The sequence below is a fragment of the Rhinopithecus bieti genome, unplaced genomic scaffold (assembly GCF_001698545.2).
Source record: "Rhinopithecus bieti isolate Rb0 unplaced genomic scaffold, ASM169854v2 scaffold_22165, whole genome shotgun sequence".
Lineage (NCBI taxonomy): Eukaryota > Metazoa > Chordata > Mammalia > Primates > Cercopithecidae > Rhinopithecus > Rhinopithecus bieti.
Window position 1 is genome coordinate 1,173,021 of NW_016810977.1, and position 19,842 is coordinate 1,192,862.

Below are 19,842 nucleotides of genomic sequence, written 5' to 3' on the forward strand. Positions count from 1 at the left end.
AAAAAAAAAAAAAAAAAAAAAAAAAAAAAAAATAGCTGGGCATGGCGGCGCATACCTGTAGTCCCAGCACTTTAGGAGGTGGAGGCAGGCGAATCATTTGAGGTCAGGAGTTTGAGACCAGCCTGGCCAACATGGTGAAACCCTGTCTACTAAAATACAAAAAAATTAGCTGGGCGTGGTAGCTCATGCCTGTAGTCCCAGCTGCTTGGGAAGCTGAAGCAGGAGAATCCCTTGAACCAGGGAGGCGGAGGTTGCAGTGAGCTGAGATCACGCCACTGCACTCCAGCCTGGAAGAAAGAGTGAGACTCTATCTAACATAAAATAGAATTAAAAATAAATTTTTTTTAAAATGTAGAGGAGAAGTAACAGAGGAAGGAAGAATAGGTGCCAAGCAACATGAAACCGGCAAAAAATACTACCAGCATCCTTCTAATCACCCATTTATTTTCTACAGTCAAATCAGTTTCAAGTGATTGCTGTGATTATATTTAACATTATGCATATAATCTTCTTTTGAAGGGGACATATATTTGAAAACAAAGATATATATCTCTGATTATATAGGTTTACTTCTGTCTACTTTCTTAAGAGGGTTCCATTATTGTTTAAATGTGTCATTTCAAACTTGCTAACTGAAAAAGTATACAAGTCTGTGAAAAACTACTCTCCGAAATCTTAGGCAAGCAACTTGAACTGCAACTGCGAGCACATTTAAATTAAAAAGTCTTCTTGGCCTGCTGTTGTCTCCAAGAGCAGAAAAGTTTTGCATCTTTTCTGAGGGAGATGTGCAGACAGCTGGGAGAGTGAAGCCTTGGAAGACTATTATCCTTATTGGCCATTTCTTCCTCTTGGCAGCTTGGAGAGGGAGAGATAGAGAAAGAGAAGGAAAGAAAAGATGGAGCTGGTGGCAAGGGTGGGGGAAGCAGAAATACATGTGACACCAAGCAAGCCACAGGACGAGGAAGCCCAAAGGTAGGGGGACAAAAGAGAAATATGCTTCTGGCACCAAGTCAAACTGTACATGGATATCAACTTGCTATATGAGAGACTCTATCTGTGACGCTAAAGAAAAGAATCTAAAATGGAAAGAACAATAAATAAATTATATTTACAAATTTAAAATGAAACTTACGTATTAAGAGAGTTTATCTGAAGAGCTTCCTGGATATGGAGTTCATTGACAATTTACCCACATTTAACTGCATTTATAATGTACAATTCATTATAAGTAAAATATGGGGAAACTAGGGTTAAGTGCAGGTGACAAACAGCAAAATCACAGGAGAGCATGTTTGACAGTTCGACTAGACTCACAGCAGCTACCTGAATGTATGGTACCAAGCTCAAATCTCTAGATCAGCTTCAGAAATGTATATTCTCAATTGGGTACTCTGGATATGACTCAGTAGATGATATGGTTTGGCTCTGTGTCCCCACTCAAATCTCACCTTGAATTGGAACCCCCATAATCCCCATGTATCAAGGGTGGGAACAGATAGAGGTAATGGGGTCATGGGGGCGGTTTCCCCCACACTGTTCTCGTAACAGTGTGTGAGTTCTCACAAGATCTGATGGTTTAATAAGCATCTGGCACTTCCCTTGCTTGCACTCACTCTGTCCTGCCACCCTGTGAAGAAGGTGCCTGCTTCTCCTTTACCTTTCACCATGATTGTAAGTTTCCTGAGGCCTCCCCAGCCATGCAGAACTGTGAGTCAATAAAACCTCTTTCCTTTATAAATTACCCAGTCGGGTATTTCTTCATAGCAGTGACAGAATGGACTAATACAGTAGGTTTTATAGATTCTACTCCCTATTGAGAGAGCCGGAAATCTAAAGTGATGCAGTGATGAATCATATGAAAGCATATAAAACATAATGGACTACTCACTGATTACATGATTAATTACACAATTTACCTTTGTTATGATCCAGTGTGCACACAAACATGGAGGGAAAGGAGAGGCCAGACCTAGCCCAAACTGTCACTGTTAACCATTATGCAAGTTCTTGCCTTTAGTGGCTCTTCCAAGTATTCATTTTTGGTACTTCGTTTATACTTACAAGAAACTTATCCCTATACTACTCCATGAATTACATCTTGTTTTAAACTCTGTTGCTATGTTGATAACTCCCAAGTTTATATCTCAGTTTCAGATCATATCTCCTTTCAACATCTTCATTTGGACATCTAAGAGACATCTCCTACTTAGCACCATCAGCAAAACAAAACGTCTGATCCTCCCTTGAAACCTGTTCCACCTCAGCCTTCCACAGCCTGGCAAATGGCAACACTATTCTTCCAGATGCTCTGGCCAAAACTTTTGAACCCTGCTTGGTCATTTTCTTTTCCTCAAATTCAACAACAAATTCATTGGCAAGTTCTATCATCTCCACCTCAAAATGAGATTCAGAATCTAATTATTTCTCACTCCCTCCACTATCACCACACTGGTTTAAACTATCATCGTCACCTCCCCTCTAAATTAGGAGGTCTAAACAGGTCTCCCTACCCCTGGCCTTACCCGCCGGTCTACTTCCAGCCCAGCAGTCACAATGATGCTACTAAAACATACTTCCTCTCTCAAAACCCTCCAATGGCCAATCTTTCCACTCAGGATGAAAGGTAAAGACCTTACCAAGGCTTATAAGGCTCTACCAAGCTGCCCCCTCTTTCATTACTGCTGGGACCTCATTTCCTACTTTTCTCCCACTTTTCACTTTGCTCCAGCCACACTTGCTATTTCCTACATCAGTGGTTTTCAAATTTCAGTGCATGAGGATCACCTGGAAGGCTTGTGCTATAGGCTTGGAACAGCATCTGGGAATTTGCACTTCTAATCCCATGTGATGTGGTGCTGCTATTCCAGGAAACACACTTTGAGACTTACTGTCTCAAACCCATAAAGAACTCTCTTGCCTCAGGGCCTCTGCATTGGCTGCTGCTCTGTCAAGTCTGTTCTTCCAAATAACTCACTCTCTTCCCTTATTCAAGTCTTCCTCAAATGTCACATTCTCAGTGAGCCTCATCGTGACCACCCTCTTTAAAATGCTAGCCCACCAGCTGACTCTCCAGCTCTCCTGCTCACCAATGTCTGTACTTTTTATGGCATTTACCACCTTCTAACATAATACATAAATTATATGTTATGCTCCAGGGATAGTTTGGTCTTCGAGTCTATTTTGTTCATTGATAAATTCTCCAGTCAGAGAAACAAAGCCTGGTACATGGTAGGCACTCAATTAACACTGCAAATTGAATGACCAAATGTTGCATCTGTTTTCAAATTGATAAACTGAAACACACAGTGAACCGGAAAGTCTAGTCTTTGTGCCAGAAATACAGATGTGGAAATGCTCACTCTCTGAAAACCATGACGTTAAAAATAAAGGATGTGCTAACAAAACTGCATGAAGGCAAACAGCAAAGACCAGTGGCCTCTGCTTTATGTTTCAGCCAGTTAATCACCATTGACTGAATGGTTTTAGTTGGTAAGACCCCACCAGACTCTCAACTCACACTCTGAGCACAGTGAATCAGGTCTGGGGCCAGTCGAGGAAAGGAAGAATTCCCTCTTTAAGCAAAACAAAAGTTCAGGATTTGTATCGATTCTTAACTCTTGAAGATGTAGCAACTCAAGCAAAACCTGCTCTTACCATCTTTGTTTCCATCTGTTATCTGGTTACATATGAAAGCTCCCTTAGTGGTTATTTCAATTCATTGATTCACGAGATGAGAATTTCAAATTTCAGAAAACGTAGAAATGAGTACAAACAAGTGACATTTAATGGCTGCTATAAAATTCATTTCCATAAGCAGTTATAATAAAAGCCTTCACATTATTGTTGTACTAGGAAATAAAAGTGATAATGAAAATTCAAACAATTTTTATTGCCATATTTATAAATTTCACACACTATCACTATCATTTCTGAGTTCCTAAAGGTGAGCATTTAAAGGTCTTCACCTGAAGACAGGTAAGGGAAGAAATGTAAAGCAGTAGAAAGACTGAGGTTTTGACATCAGGAAGACATATGTTTGAATTGTAGCTCTCAAAACCCATCATCTACATGACATTTGTCATGTTTTAAAACTCTGCAGGCCTCAGTATTTTCATCCACAAAATGTATGTAAAAACTGCTCATAGGATGATGGTGAAGATATAGCCAGTAATGCAGCTAAGGCAGTGGTTAGATTATGATAACTGCTCAAAATGTCTCTTCCCTTCCATCTTCTCCCTTGATTCATTTCTGGCCAACTTTTCAGAAGCATGATAATGCTTATTGTAAAATAAGTAGTTTGAAAATCAAGTCGAAATGTGGCACAAAGTAAACGATAAATGATATTTTGCATTTCACATATTATCATGAAAGTGTATAATAAAGTAGCTGAAAAGGGATAAGGAGAACTTAGAATGCTAGGGACGAATGCTTTCATGTCAACTGGGAATGAGAGCATGGACTGTCAAACTCAAAAGCAGCACCAGGTCTTATCAATTCTTCCTGCACACAAACCTTTATCTTCTGCCCATGTTTTCAATCACATAACCACTGCCCTACTTGAGAATTTACTTGTCATTCATAGACTACTCTAACAAAGCTGGTCTTCCTGCTGACGCTTTTCCACTCATAGTCACTCAGGAGATCTCCCTTACCTATTTTGAAAGGTCCAAAATTCTCAACATAGTTGGCAAAACCTGTCACAATCTACTTTTCTAATCTTATTTCTACTTGAGAACTATGGAATTGAGGTTAAAATCATGCCTCCATGTTGCTTATGAAACAAATATTAATAAAATAAACATAGTAATGATGTATACGATGAGTGGCAAACCATTCAATTCTTGATAAAAAAAATAGTAACTAAAAAGATTGAACATTATTAAGACGGCTGTGGTCAATTTAATATCATTGTTAACAAATTTGTCGATTAAAATAATTGCCTATATTCCCAAAGGATTAAAATAAAGCTAAGAAGTACATTTCCCCAAAGTTTGAAATGGATGAAAAAAAAAATGTATTAAGTAAATAATATAATTTAAAGTACTATTTGGAATCCCAAAAACAATCTGTATATTAAATAGAAACAAGTGGCCAAATACTTGGGCACTAGAAAGTTATTGGCAAAAGAAAGGTTACCTGAGGAAAAAAAAAAAAAAATAGAACAATCGTTGCTTGTTTTTCGTTCAACGTTAAAAGATTGAAAACCTACTTAGGGATATGGTTATAGGCATATTTTCATCTATATGGCTGATTTAAACATATTTGTATTAAATGATTACTTTCATTCCACCAATTCATAAGAAGATAAGACTCTTTCAGATTAATATGATGAGGCAAAGTTAATCAAAATAATTTTATCCGTAAATCTCTTTCCCACCAAAAGGATTATCTTTCAGCAGGCAGATAGATAGATAATAGATAGATAGATAGATAGATAGATAGATAGATAGATAGATAGAACAGTAAAGATTTGCACTAAGTATTCTATATAAATTCTAAGGCTACAATGTAAAATTCTTATGTAAACGGTGACATATTCCAAAGGGAATTTTAAAAGTACGAAATAGATCAAAGATCTAAAAGTAAGACTTGAAACTATAAAACTACTAGAAGAAAACATAAAGGAAATGCTTCAGGACACTGGTCTGGGAAAAGAGTCTATGAATAAGACCTCAAAAGTACAGGCAACAAAAGCCAAAATAAACAAATGGGGTTATATCAAAAACTTCTGCACAGCAAAGGAAACAATCAACAGAGTGAAAAGATAACTTACAAAATGGAAACAAATAGTTACACGCTATTTATCCAAGAGGGGATTAATATCCAGAGCATACAAGGAACTCAAACATCTCAACAGAAAAAAAGTCGATTAAAAAATATGTAAATTATCTGAACAGACATGTCTCAAAAGGCATAAAAATGGCCAAGAAATATATGAAAAAATTCTCAACATCACTAATCATTGGGGAAATGCAAATCAAAACCAAAATGACATATCATCTCACCCCAGCTAGGTTGGCTATTATCAAAAAGTCAAAAAATAACAAACCCTAGTGAGGATGCAGAGAAAAGAAAACTGTTAAACACTGTGGGTGGGAAAGTAAACTAGTACAACCATTATGGAGAACAGTATGGAAGTCCCTCAAAAAACCACACACACGGACACACACATTGAAACAAATAGAACTACCACATGATCCAGCAATCCCACTACTGGGCATTTACACAAAGGAAAGGAAATCAGTGTATTGAACACATGTCTGCACCCTCATGTTTACTGCAGCGCTATCCACAATTGACAAGATATGGAATTAACCTAGGTGCCCAATAACAGACAAACGGGTGAAGGAAATGTGGTATACGTACACAATGGAATACTATTCAGCAATAAAAAAGAATAAAATCCTGTCATTCACAGCACCATGGATGGAACTGGAGGTCATTATGCTAAGTGAAATAAGTTAGGAACAGAAAGTAAAACACTACATATTCTCACTCACATGTGTAAGCTAAAAAAAAAAAATGTTGATCTCATAGAAGTGAAAAGCAGAACAGAGGATACTAGAGGCTGGGAAGGGTAGGGGAAAGGGTGAGAGAGGGAGAGATTTGTTAAGATACAAAATTACAGCTAGATAAGACGAATAAGTTACAGTGTCTTATAGCATTACAGGATGACTGCACTTAATGATTATATTACATAATTTCTAATAGTTCAAAGGAGAATACTGAATGTCCCCAACATAGAGAAACGATCAATGTTTGAGATGATGGATATGCTAATTACCCCAATCTGATCACTATATATTATACTATGGAAATACCACTATGTACCCCATAAACATGTACAATTACTATATATCAATTAAAAATAAAATAAAAATTTACATGTACAGGATAGTTTGGTAAAATTTCGTGAACACGGCATTTGTTAATTAAATGATTTTTTACTGTAAGTAGCTTAAAGAAGCAAATGAAAACTAAACTTATTTGTGTACATAAACTGCATTTATAACCAAAGTTTTGAAATCAGTAAAAGACAAATGGCAGCCAGAGTTCTCATTCTTAAAGGTATAACTCAGGCTCCATTACCAAATACTATTTCTCTTTTGTACTTTACACTAGTAATTAAAATAGAAAGATTAAACAAGAGAACTCAGAAAGAGATTTCTTTTTCCTCCACCAACAGTGAGCTGGTGATAATGATGTCTATTTAATGTCCTTCTCAAACTACTTCCCATGTCACTTTCACCAAGTTCAGGAACTTGTACCTCAAAAGGAAATCACACACTTGTTTGCTCATCCAGAATTCTGAACAACGATGATCCCTGAGGCCTTGTATTGTGGGACCAGTAGGAGCTGTTGATCAACACTGGCATTTTTCTCCCAATGGAACATAGATTTTTTTAAAGTTTCTGTTTTATTCTCTATGATCCAAGTGAGAGTGAGTCTAAGACATGTGCTTTCTATAAAGGAAGGTTGTTGTAGACCTACTGGTTTCCTGCCTGTTCAAAATGGTCTAGATACATCACCTTCTGGTAACAGCAGGAGAATGTCCAAATCTACTCACAGGTACATCAGATAAACAACTGGATATAGCCTTGATGTGAATGTGAACAGCACATGCATTTAAAATGACTGTCTTGAAGCACAAGAATATAAACTTTGTTGAAATTCATGCTTCCTTGCATTCAGATGCTCTAATGCATTTCTGAAGCAAACAAACCTGAAGGTCTAGCAGGTATACAACTGAGCATTCATGAGACCCGATTACGTGTGATAATAAGGTCCCTCATTGACCCTGTATCCTCAGGACACAGAACAACTGATTAATTTTTGGAGTCAAAGATGTGTCTTTCCGTTGCATGAAAAATTCCCATTCAGAGCCTCCTTTCACAAGAAGAACCAACAAACCTAAGAAGTCATGACTCATCCCCACTGAAGAGACTCAGCCTTTGTTTCAGCCCCACATTCCTCAGATGGTTTCCAACATCAACTTCCTATTCTGTGTGGGATCTCCTATCCCTTCCTGTGTGTAATCTTCCTAGCATCAACAGACCTCCTTAAACCAATAAAATTTCAAATTGATATTTTATATTTATAATCACCCAAGAAGTGAGATTATAGTCAGAGAGAATGCATTGTCACTGAAGTCAAAGGAATAATTTGGACTTTAAAACACCGATATATCTGTGTTCATAAGGCACAGACATAAGACTCTTTTCAATAGAGTAACTAGGCTATAGGAAATGACCCAAAAGCAGCAGGGATCAACTCAGACCCATTTGCACCACCCAGATTGAGAGGGTCCAGCAGTGTTAGCAGATTCAGGCATATGCTGGGAAGTGAAGAAGCTGCAAAATAAAAGCCCCTTAGAATAAGCATACTGCTGAAAATTCATCAGAATTAAGCTCAGCAGTTCACTTCTTCTATCACAAGACCTCATTTTGGGAACAAAATAAATAAAGGTTAGGTGTTATAATGTTGTTCACATTATAAAAGAAAACGAGTGTCTATAATTATGCAAGAAAAAAATGAGTGTCACATTATTCTGGCTGATCATTTTGTAAGAATTATTTACTGTGAGCCCAGAACAGATTCTGATAATGAGATGATATTAAAGGAGTAATTTTCTCAAGACACTCAATTTTCCTAAGAAGTAAGAAACAGCCTGGTCCTGCATCCATACTGGGTTTTCAGGGTTGCTCCAAGTGTTTTCAAATGAGCTTAACAAGCTCCTTATTTCATCTTAAACCTCTGCTACAGGAATTAAGGCCCAGGGATGGGTTTATTTTTGTTGTTGTTGTTGTTGCTGTTGCTGTTGCTGTTGTTGTGTTTTGCTGCAATCCAAGTCTGTCAGATCCAATTATTTGTTCCAAGGAGACTGTATTCATTCAGTTGAACATAAGAAAACCAAGGACAAGAATATTATTCAAACTGCCATAGGGCCTCTTATCTCCACGAAGCCAAGGCTACAGGTGGAAGGACAGTCTCAAATACCAGTGACAGAGGTGGCCCAAATGACCCTCAGGAACTCCCACTTGCTCAAGGTCACATGCTATTGCTCAAGAATCCCAGTCCTGCCTGAAGTAATTACATGACAACGCTAAATTTCCTCCACCACCTCTATTGAGATTTAACTCGGGACTCAAAAACTAAGCAAGTACATATTTTGAAGGCTGTCATTACCACAACAGCAACAGCAGGAATCAGAATCAGTATCTGCCATTCTGAGATCACTCAATCATGTGAATTTATGAAGCTGGATTAAATGCTCCTAACACAGCTTCCAACTTTATGACCCTGTGATTCATGTGCTATAAATTAACAATAATGTTCAGGAAAAGGGAAGGGAGAGAGAAGGAGAGGAAGTTGAGGAGAAAGAGATAGACACGTGGTAGGCTCAGAAGGGCAAGCACCGTACAACACACAGAAAAGGTACAGAGAAGGGGAAGGACAGATCCCAAAGACTTTGCTGACTGTATTAACATAAATAATCTTCAGGTCAGTACAGAAGGTGTCACTAAGTTAACTAAACTCCTCATTATTATTGAACTCAGGAGTAAATCAATAGCAACATTAAGAGTTCATGCAGTTTCACCATAACATTCCCATTAAAATCTTCCACGGTTCTTTGCTGAAGCCTCACATGTTCCCTAGAGAAAATGCTCACTCAAAAGAAGGAAGTTTACAAATGTGTGGCCTTTTTTCATTGAGCATTAAGTTATCCCATAAAACAGAAGTAAAGAGGGCAGATATGGAGTTATGTTTCATTAGCATAGTTACGTAAGTAGCCTTCAAAACTTACAGAGTGAAACTCAAGTGTCACAAACTTCTGTCTTCTCACATCAGACCCTGTCAGGACATACTACAGGGCTCTCTTAGATCACAGATGAGAACTGGCAATGTTGTTTGTTATGAGTACAAAGTCTTAATTTTATATTCTAAAAGCATAATAATGAATATGAAAGAAAAACCTAGATGTGTACCAGAAAATTAAAAGTCAACAGGTTAGTAAAACAGAACACACCTTTCAGAAAAATCAAGCAATATAAGACCAGAATAATGATGCTGAAGATGAGACTGATTCCTCGTAGTTTCACCATCAGCCTGTATAAAGGCAATCGATGATATATGTAATTTATGAGACATATGTGAAACATACGGGTAGATGATTGGTTAATAATTTCCTTCAGGAAAAAAAGAAGATACTTGGAGATGAATGGGAAAAAAACACAGGGAATAAAAGGGGAGAAACTCGGTCCTGTTACAACTGTTATTATCTTAATTTTGTCAATGAAATATGACATTAAAGCAACGCAGAATGGGAGGCAGCCACACCTCACTCACCTGCTTCTCTGTGAGAATGACCCTTCCGAGTAACTGATCTTCTAGACCTTTCATGGTGACAGTGAAGTCAATGATGGAGGTACGGGCACTTATCTCAGGGGTGTAGGCTGGGTTAGGCAGTTTGGTGGTAATGTAGAGTCTAAAGCCATCCAACACATCTACTTCCTTGTCACCAACTTTCACCTTTTTTATAAAAAGAAATTTAAAAGTAATAAAATAGAGCTATACCTTACTATGTCTTTTTTGTATCAGATCAAGTATTGTTTTAAATAATGACATAACTGGAGATCATTTGTATACTAAAAAAGAAATGGTCATGAGGCATCTGCACAGCTTCAGACAACGAGGAGGAAAGGAAGGAAGCAAAGAAGGATGGAAGGAAGACTGAATATAGAATTTAACACCAAAATTGTGATCCCATTGTAGGAGTGAGATGGATCCCTTACCCAAAGTTCAGTTCAGAGGTTGAGACCGATGATGCTACACATGTATCAAAAGAGTATAAAAAGGCTTATTACTCACATGATGAGATTGTGGGAGAGATCAGAGCAGGTTCCCAAACAGGTCCCAAAAACTGGCTTGACAGAGCAGGGAGGGGCAGCTGCTCTAGGGCTTTATGGTGTTTAGGGGGTAGAGCTGGGCTGAGGGTTCCCATACATAGGTATGGACAGGGGGTTGCATGGTTTGAATTTTCAACTTGTGCCAAAAGAGGGGGCACCCAGGTTTTATCAGCTTGCCCAGATGTGAGTGGGGCAGAAGGGGAGAGGGGAATGGAGAAGTTTCAAAACTATCAACATCAAGAGGCAGTCAGACCCTTTCACATACTACAAAAGTGAAGTCAATATTCCTAAAACGATTGCTCTTGGATATTTTAATCCAAAGTCAAGAAGTGTAGAAGAGAAAAACAAACCTTTCCCATGGACTCAAATTTAAGTTGCTGCCTATTAAGAGAATTCTATCTGTGTCACATTGACCTGGCCTCATGGTAACTGTTCTGCACATTGTCATCCATACGTTTAGTCATACCTTAAAGGTAGACCCAGTTTTAATGAAGTTTCTTTCCAAAACATTATCTAGTGCTGGATCTAGTTCCTCTCCAACATCTTCAATAAGCAAGGGCCTTCCAAGAGAAAGGCTGTCTTCCAGGTGGTTTCTGAAGTACTTGTGATTTAAAGACGTGATCTAGGAACAGGATCACAAGGTTCAAGGTTGCTATTGATAGACATTATTATGAAGCAAGCACAGGGATAACTGTTTTCAAATGAAGCCTAAAGCATTCTACTGCAAGAGGCAAATACAAATTGAGCATCCAAAATGTCCCAAAATACAAAACTTGTTGAGAGTCCACATGATGCCACAGTGGAAAATTCCACACCTGACTTCTGTGCTTTCTGATGGTTGAATGTACATAAACTTTGTTTCATGCATAAAATTGTTTTAAATATTCTATAAAATTGCCTTCAAGTATATGAATAAGGTGTATAAGAAACATAAATGAATTTCGTGCTCTGACTTGAGTCCCATCCTCAGGTTATCCCATTATGTACATGTAAATATTCCAAAATCTAAAATCTGGAACACTTCTGATCCCAAATATTTAGGATAAGGGGCATTCACCTTTTACATAGATTTTAGAGACCCTTGGTTTTGAAACCCACACTTGGTGAAATTGTAAAGAAGTTTAATTGTTTCCATTGTTGTTTAGCAAACCATCATTTTGTTTTATTGGGAAGCATGTAAAGGTTCTGTGTGGTAGCAATGTTTTTTCTTCACCACTACCACTTTTGTGACAAATAATAATGTGATAATTAGGAAGTATTCATGCAAAATGCTGCACACTTTGCGTGATACAGCTCTGCCATTCTCTACTCATCAAAGAGACCCCTGGACCCTGACAGAATAGTCTGAAACCACTGAAAGATGGCATTGGTAGAGATTAACACATATGCAAATAATGAAAGTTTTAGAAAATATTTTCATATTAGATTTAAGCTTGCATCTGCTACTGCTCTACCTAGGATTACAAAACATCTCTAATGTTTTTGAATATTTCTTTCCTCTTGGATTTTTGTTTATCTGAGGCAATAAAACTTAACCGGTAACATAAACATACTAAAACACAAATTACCTGGAGTTCATTTTGGCTTTCTTTATTTTTAATCCAGATCTTGCCTTGAGTCTGTGGATCAATTAACAAAGGGTAACGAGATGCCTTCGTGACAATAATTCCATTTTGAATGGACAGGTCATCATTTGGCAGACCTTGGAGGTTCCATTCACTAATAGTAGGAGCATCAATCAACATCTCACTGAGATTTAGGTTCTTTCCAAATGGAATTTTCCGGGCTTTCATTTCCTTCCGCCAGTCATTTAACAGAAGATCACGAAACTCTTGGTTAAATGGACCAGAATAAGACAGAAAAGCTGTAGCCAACAGTACATCCCCTAAAACAGAAAACAAACACCACTGAAATACTTTAGGTTCATCCTTGTAATTGTACAGCATATTAAAAATGAAAAAATTTAGCAGACAATAATTCTTTTAAACTAAATTCCACAAATCAAACTGGAAGCACGTGTGGCTGTGCCAGTGAATAAGCAGTAGTCTGGTTTATTAGTCAACAGGGTCCAAGTGGCCTACCAAGTGATACCTGCTAGCAGTCAAGCACTGGATGATTTTTACTCTCATTAGAAGTGAAAAGATGGCCTCTAAGTTTAAGAGAATCAAACCTCCTAAGACAGAGCCTTCATTAAATGTGACCTTGATCAATATACCCATGTACTCACAGAATTCTAAAGTGACCTGATAATAAAAGGTATAAAGATAGTTAACACATCTAATAAGGACAGCACAGATGCCAGACCAATGTCTCTTTCTCTGAAATAGCTGGAGAAACACACACACACACACACACACACACACACACACACACACACACAGGAATTTGAAATAATCAAGCGTTGTTTTTTTATTTTGATTAAAGTATAAGCCGTCTAAAGTATAAGCTGTCTAATTCCCTATCACAGTCAACACACAATCTCATTAATAAAGCAATTTACACACCTACGAGTCTTTTAGTTTGTGCAGCAAACTCTTGGCTTTGCTGTGTCCATCTTTCTTTTTCGCCTGCCAAGCCACTGATGAGTGTGGAAGCTGTCTGCATCTTGTGTCTGCATCGCTCTGCGTCTTCGAGTAACGTCTAACAAAAGTCATAATCACAAGAAAACTTTTACTGAAATAAAGACAGCCTCTGGCTCAAAAATATAACTGTAGAACATGCCATACTATCTGCCTTCCTGAGGCATGTGAGCCATTACTTCACAAGAAGCATGACATTCTATTTCCATGTGTCTGTCAGCCCAGTCCTCTCTCCTTTGCCCTGTCCTCTCTCTTATCCCCTGCTCATGGAACTTGGCTGGATGGAGTTTCGCTCTTGTTACCCCAGCTGGACTCCAATGGTGCGATCTCAGCTCACTGCAACCTCTGCCTCCCGGGTTCAAGCAATTCTCCTGCCTCAGCCTCCCAAGTAGCTGGGATTATAGGCATGTGCCACCATGCCCCATTAATTTTGTACTTTTAGTAGAGATGGGATTTCTCCGTGTTGGTCCGGCTGGTCTCAAACTTCCAACCTCAGGTGATCCACCCACCTCAGCCTCCCAAAGTGCTGGGATTACAGGCATGAGCCACCACACCTGGCCAGTGCTTAGTTCTTAAAAACAAATGGCTCCAGTGGCTGACGCCTGTAATCCCAGGACTTTGGGAGGCCATGAAGTGGGCGGATCACTTGAGATCAGGAGTTCAAGACCAGCCTGACCAACATGGTGAAACCCCGTCTCTACTAAAAATACAAAAATTAGACAGGCGTGGTGGCAGGCACTTGTAATCCCACATACTTGGGAGGCTGAGGCAGGAGAATCACTTGAACCCAGGAGGTGGAGATTGCAATGAGCCAAAATCATGCCGCTCAAATCCAGCCTTGGCAACATAGTGAGACTCTGTCTCAAAAAAACACAAAAAGCAAAAAACAAATAGCTCTGTTTCTTAGTGTTTAAGCAACAATTGCTTATTCTACTTGTAAAAATCTAAACTTATGAAATAAAATGGGTATGGACAAAGGTTTAGCTACATGCCAAGTCATTGGGTGTTCAAATATATATATACATGCTAAATGTCTAACAATAGAGGATTATTTAAATAAATTATAGTGTATCCATAAGAATACTCTGAAGCCTTCAAAAAAATCCTATAAAAATTTTTATGACCAAGAAAGAAGAGCACAATATATTAAGTTAAAAATTCAATTTATAAAATGGTATTCCTAAATTATCAGTTATGGAGCTTAAAATGCATGTGAAAGGTGTATATTATGATATGAATAATAACAGAATATGATTAATGTTTATCTCCAGGGTTACCTGTATTTTCTATAGAGACATGAATTGCTTTTGTAATAATAACACATTACAGTGTTTTTCAAAAGCAGGATATTTATTCCACTTTGTCCTAATCTATTTTCTTCCTCTAGAGTTAAGGCAAAAAGACTAACAGTCCATCAGACAGGCACATCCCCTAACCATGGCCCCTCACATCTGTCTGCTTCCTTCAAGAAGGAAGGTGCCAGTTGGGAAGGACAATCCTATATCGTTTATTAGAAAAAAAAAACTTTTTATTTGTAAGATAATTTTAATATTGATTTGCTTTCGCTAAATTCTTCAATCCCAATTCCATCAGCCAAATCCGAAAATGACCAGGCCTCTCCCTTTCTGGCTTTTGTTTTCTGAAGCCCAGGCTTCTTTGGGGGATTACAATTTGGGAGAAGAGAAAGGAGCAAATGTTGAGAATGCAAGAGAAAGAAAACCGTAAGTTCTGTGTGTTCCTCCCAGCCTGTTGAGGGGAGCACACGGGACTTATTGGGTTCCCTGAGTAGTACCCCCATCCTCAGGCCCACTCTCTCATAGGTCCCAGAGAGGTGACCAGCTCTCCTGCAGGCCTAGGCAAGCTGAACCCTAGGAAAAGGCACTGGATTCTGCATGGGGTGTAGCCAGGACACACTCTCCTTCAATGGGCCATGCAGGCCTGGGCCATGGTGAACTGTAGATTGGAACCCTTCTCCTGCCTTCTGGGAGGCCCACAAACCCCCGGACTTTCATGCAGTCCTACGGAGGGAGAAGAGCAACAAAAATGACTGAAGATCAAGTTCAGAAGTTGGTTGTAGGAATGTCCAGATTTTTTTTTTTAATAAGGAAGCTGACATTTGTTGAAATTCAAGTTTTAGAGTTAGAGCCATAATGTTACAGTTCTTCTGTGGTCCCATGATTATTTACCTAACAAATAGAAGATGCTCCAAAACAATAAAGCTTGCTGAATGAATTAAGGTAAAAATGTTAAAATTTACACATAATAAAATGAGAAGGTAAAATATTTTCCCTGTGTTCAGTAGAGCTTCCTGATACAAATAACCATCCAAAATGGTAGAAATTAACACTCCTTCCAAAGTAGATTCTTTCAAACTGCTATAATGTTTTCCATACATAAGTGAATTTTATGAGGCATAAGTATACAAACCCACATAAGTGCTACTTCTTTTTTATAATTTAATTTTCATTTTAAGTTCAGGGGTACCTGTACAGGTTTGTCCTATAAGTAAACTTGTGTTGTGGGGGTGTGTTGTGCAGATTTTTTCATCACCCAGGTATTAAGACTAGTACTTGTTATTTTTCCTGATTCTCCCCCTCCTCCCACCCTCCACCCTCCAATAAGCCCCAATGTGTGTTGTTCCTGTCTATGCATCCATGTATTCTCATCATTTAGATTCCACTTATAAGTGAAAATATATGGTATTTGGTTTCTCAGTTCCTGTGTTAGTTGCTAAGGATAATGGCCTCCAGTTCCATCTATGTTCCTGAAAGGACACAATCTCATTCTTTTTTATTGCTGTGTAGTATTCCATGGTGTACGTGAACCACATTTTCTTTATCCAGTCTACCACTGTTGAACATTTAAGTTGATTCCATGTATTTGCTATTGTGAACGGGACAGCAATGAACATACTCACACATCTGGCTTTATAACAGAACAATTTATATTCCTTTGGGTATATATCGAGTAATGGGATTGCTGGATCAATGGTATTTCTGTTTTTGGGTCTTTGAGGAATTGTCACACTATCTTCCAGAATGGTTGAACTAACTTAACTCTGACCAACAGTGTATAAGCATTATTTTTCTCCACAATCTCACCAGCATCTATTGTTTGTTGACTTTTTAATAGTAGCCGTTCTGACTGCTGTGAGATGGTAACTCACCGTAGTTTTGACTTGCATTTCTCTAGTGATCAGTGATATTGAGCTTTTTTTCATATGATTATTGGCCGCATGTATGTCTGTTTTTGAAAAGTGTCTGTTGCAACAAAAGCGAAAACTGACAAATGGGATCTAATTAAAATAAAGAACTTCTGCACAGCAAAAGAAACTATCAACAGAGTGAAGAGGGAACCTATAGAATGGAAGAAAATTATTGCAAAATATGCATCTGAAAAAATCTTAATGTCCAGGATCTATAAGGAACTTAAAGAAATTCACAATAAAAAAAAAATCTCATTAAAAAGTGGGCAAAGGACATGAACAGACATTTTTCAAAAGTGCTACTTCTTTAAAGCTTCCAAAAGCTTTTACTTTGCTTGCAGAAGATTTATCTTTAAGAGAATATACCATACATTCTGCAGATAGTGAAACTGAAATGTTTATCTAAACTCTTATTGGGACCCCTGTAAAACTAACAAGGCAGGAATTTCAATTCTGCCAAGTAAAGGCTGAGAAGAGGTAGGGGTGAATTTCATAAAATTATCAAGGTATTATCCACCAAATACAGGATTTATCAGAGGCAGATACAGATTTTATTAAGCCAAAAGCTTATGTACTCTAGGGAGACCACTTTAAAAAAAAAAAAAAAAAAAGTATGTATTTAAGAGAAAAAAAGGGTCAAAATCCTGGTTATTTAGAAACTCAGGTACTTTTCCTCTGTGATCTCTTTAGACATTTGATTTGAATGCTCCAAAATGAGAACAAAGATAGGTAAGGCACTAGGCTGCCTTGGTTCATGCCTGTAATTCCAACATTTGGGAGGCCGAGGCAGGTGTATTGCTTAAGCCCAAGAGTTTGAGACCAGACTGGGCAACATGGTGAAAACTTGTCTCTACAAAAAATTAGCCAGGCATGGTGGTGAATGCCTGTAGTCCCAGCTACTTTGGAGGCTGAGGTGGAAGGATCATTTGAGGCCAGGAATTCAAGGCTGCAGTGACCCACGATCATGCTACTGCACTCCAGCCTGGACGACAAAGCAAGACCTTGTCTCAATAAAGAAATAAATAATAAATAAATAAATAAATCCACCCTGCCTACTTTGCAAGTTATTTCAAAGATTAAATGAGATAACATGGGAGGACACGATTTGAAAAACATAACAAAAATGCTACTACACAAGATGCTATCATTATTACCATCCCCGACTAATAAAGAAACTCAGAATGGCTATGTCCCAGCACTGACTGCCATCTCGACTGACCATCCTGTCGTCTCACCAAAGACCCTTGGTGTCCATTATGTGCTATGTATGTATTATGTATAAATTCAGTGAATCCCCACAAAAACCCAAACTCTTGGAGAGAGAAGCTGTAGAGATGTGTGACAGTCCCTGCCATGACAAAGGACAGTTACCTGCTTTTCAGTCATGGCCTGTTCATACTCAGCCTGCACCACGTCGAGTTCCGCCTGCTTGTCATCCAACTCCGCCTGGGCTTTCTGCAGATCCTGCATGGCCAGGAGATGGCGATTCTCTTGCACCACCAAGTTAGCCTGCAGAGGACACGCACAGAGTGAAGAGATGGGCAGCCAATCTCAAAAAGTCCCTCATTTCAGGGTCTGAGAACTCAACTACACCGCGTGTTAATACCTTTGCTTTGTTCCAGCTCCAGAATCCTCTCAAATCACATTAAGTCCTGAACAAATCTTAATGTGAATTTGACATAAATGTGTATAAGCAGAAAGTTACAGTTCATTAGAAAGGAGGTCAGCAAATATTTTCTTTAAAGTGCCAGATAGTACATATTTTGGGCCAAGAGGCAAAATCAAAACTATTGCTCATGTACTTATTTTAGAACTATTTAAACATGTAAAAACTATTCTTATTTCACAAGCCATCCAAATACAGGTAGTGGGCTAGATTTGGCCCACGGGTCATGGTCTGCCTAGATCAGAACACTGTAATACTAAATATATATAGGTAAATTATAAAACAAGCTAATATTAAGAGCTGTAGAAAAAACAGTATTTAGAACTATCTGCCTAGCAGGACTCATCACTGTTGAGGAATAATAAAGGATAGAGAATGATTATTTACTGATTATAAACATCTAGGTTTTGTGTATCGTGGTGGTCTTGACATTGTTCCTTTCGCTTTCATATACTTCTTGCCTTCTGGAAAGCATATTTGATACCCTGAGCTATGACTAATTAAAAATGTTTGTTTTAAAGAAGCTATTAAGATAGAATCAAATGACTTAACCAAAAGCAATATTAGCAAAAGATGAGATGTAAAAAAGTAGTTCATGCCTAAGAAATTTAGATCCTTTAAAATCATTTTTTGAAACCGAATTTTCCCCTTTCAAATTTACAAAATGTTAATATTGACTTTCATGGGATGACTAGAAGGCACAGTCTTTCTGAAGCATTTGAGAAAAGATGATTTTTAAAACACTTTTGAAATAAATTATTTTCCTATCTCAAAACTTCAGGCTTCCAAATTTGGGCAGAATAAATCTTTAAGGAAAACCTCAAGAGTTCCATAATTGACTAGATCCAGTGATGGGCAAAAGCATTGCTTGTAAGTGACAATTTAAAAAGAACCTGACTGGCGGAACATTTTTTCCTCAGCTCTGCAGTAAGCTGCAACTGTTGCCATGGCTCCAACACGGAAGGAAAAAGTAAGGTCACCATGTCAAGCAACTTACAAATTAAAGTCANCACTTTTGAAATAAATTATTTTCCTATCTCACTTCAGGCTTCCAAATTTGGGCAGAATAAATCTTTAAGGAAAACCTCAAGAGTTCCATAATTGACTAGATCCAGTGATGGGCAAAAGCATTGCTTGTAAGTGACAATTTAAAAGAACCTGACTGGCGGAACATTTTTTCCTCAGCTCTGCAGTAAGCTGCAACTGTTGCCATGGCTCCAACACGGAAGGAAAAAGTAAGGTCACCATGTCAAGCAACTTACAAATTAAAGTCACCTACTAATGACAAACTATTGCAAACCCAAAGATTTTGAACATTTCCTAGTACTTTACTCACAAATAAATAAATAAAATTTTTATTAAACGAACCTGTCAACAATTGCTAATCAAAATCCTTCAAACCCAATTAATTGCTCAACTGAGGAGTTGTAGAACTCTGTGCAGGTAGCTTAAACCCGGTGAGCTTCAGTTTCTTCATTAAAATAT

General features: G+C 38.0%; 1 protein-coding gene across 1 annotated transcript in view; it reads right to left on the bottom strand.

Moving 5' to 3' along the window:
• Nucleotides 1-19,842, bottom strand: part of DNAH5 (dynein axonemal heavy chain 5) — a 242,913-nt gene that overhangs the window by 49,413 nt on the left and 173,658 nt on the right. Inside the window, 5 exon segments of the mRNA XM_017893302.1 lie at nt 10,348-10,530; nt 11,374-11,529; nt 12,476-12,792; nt 13,412-13,547; nt 18,063-18,200. Of these exon segments, the coding sequence (XP_017748791.1) occupies nt 10,348-10,530; nt 11,374-11,529; nt 12,476-12,792; nt 13,412-13,547; nt 18,063-18,200 (930 nt within the window).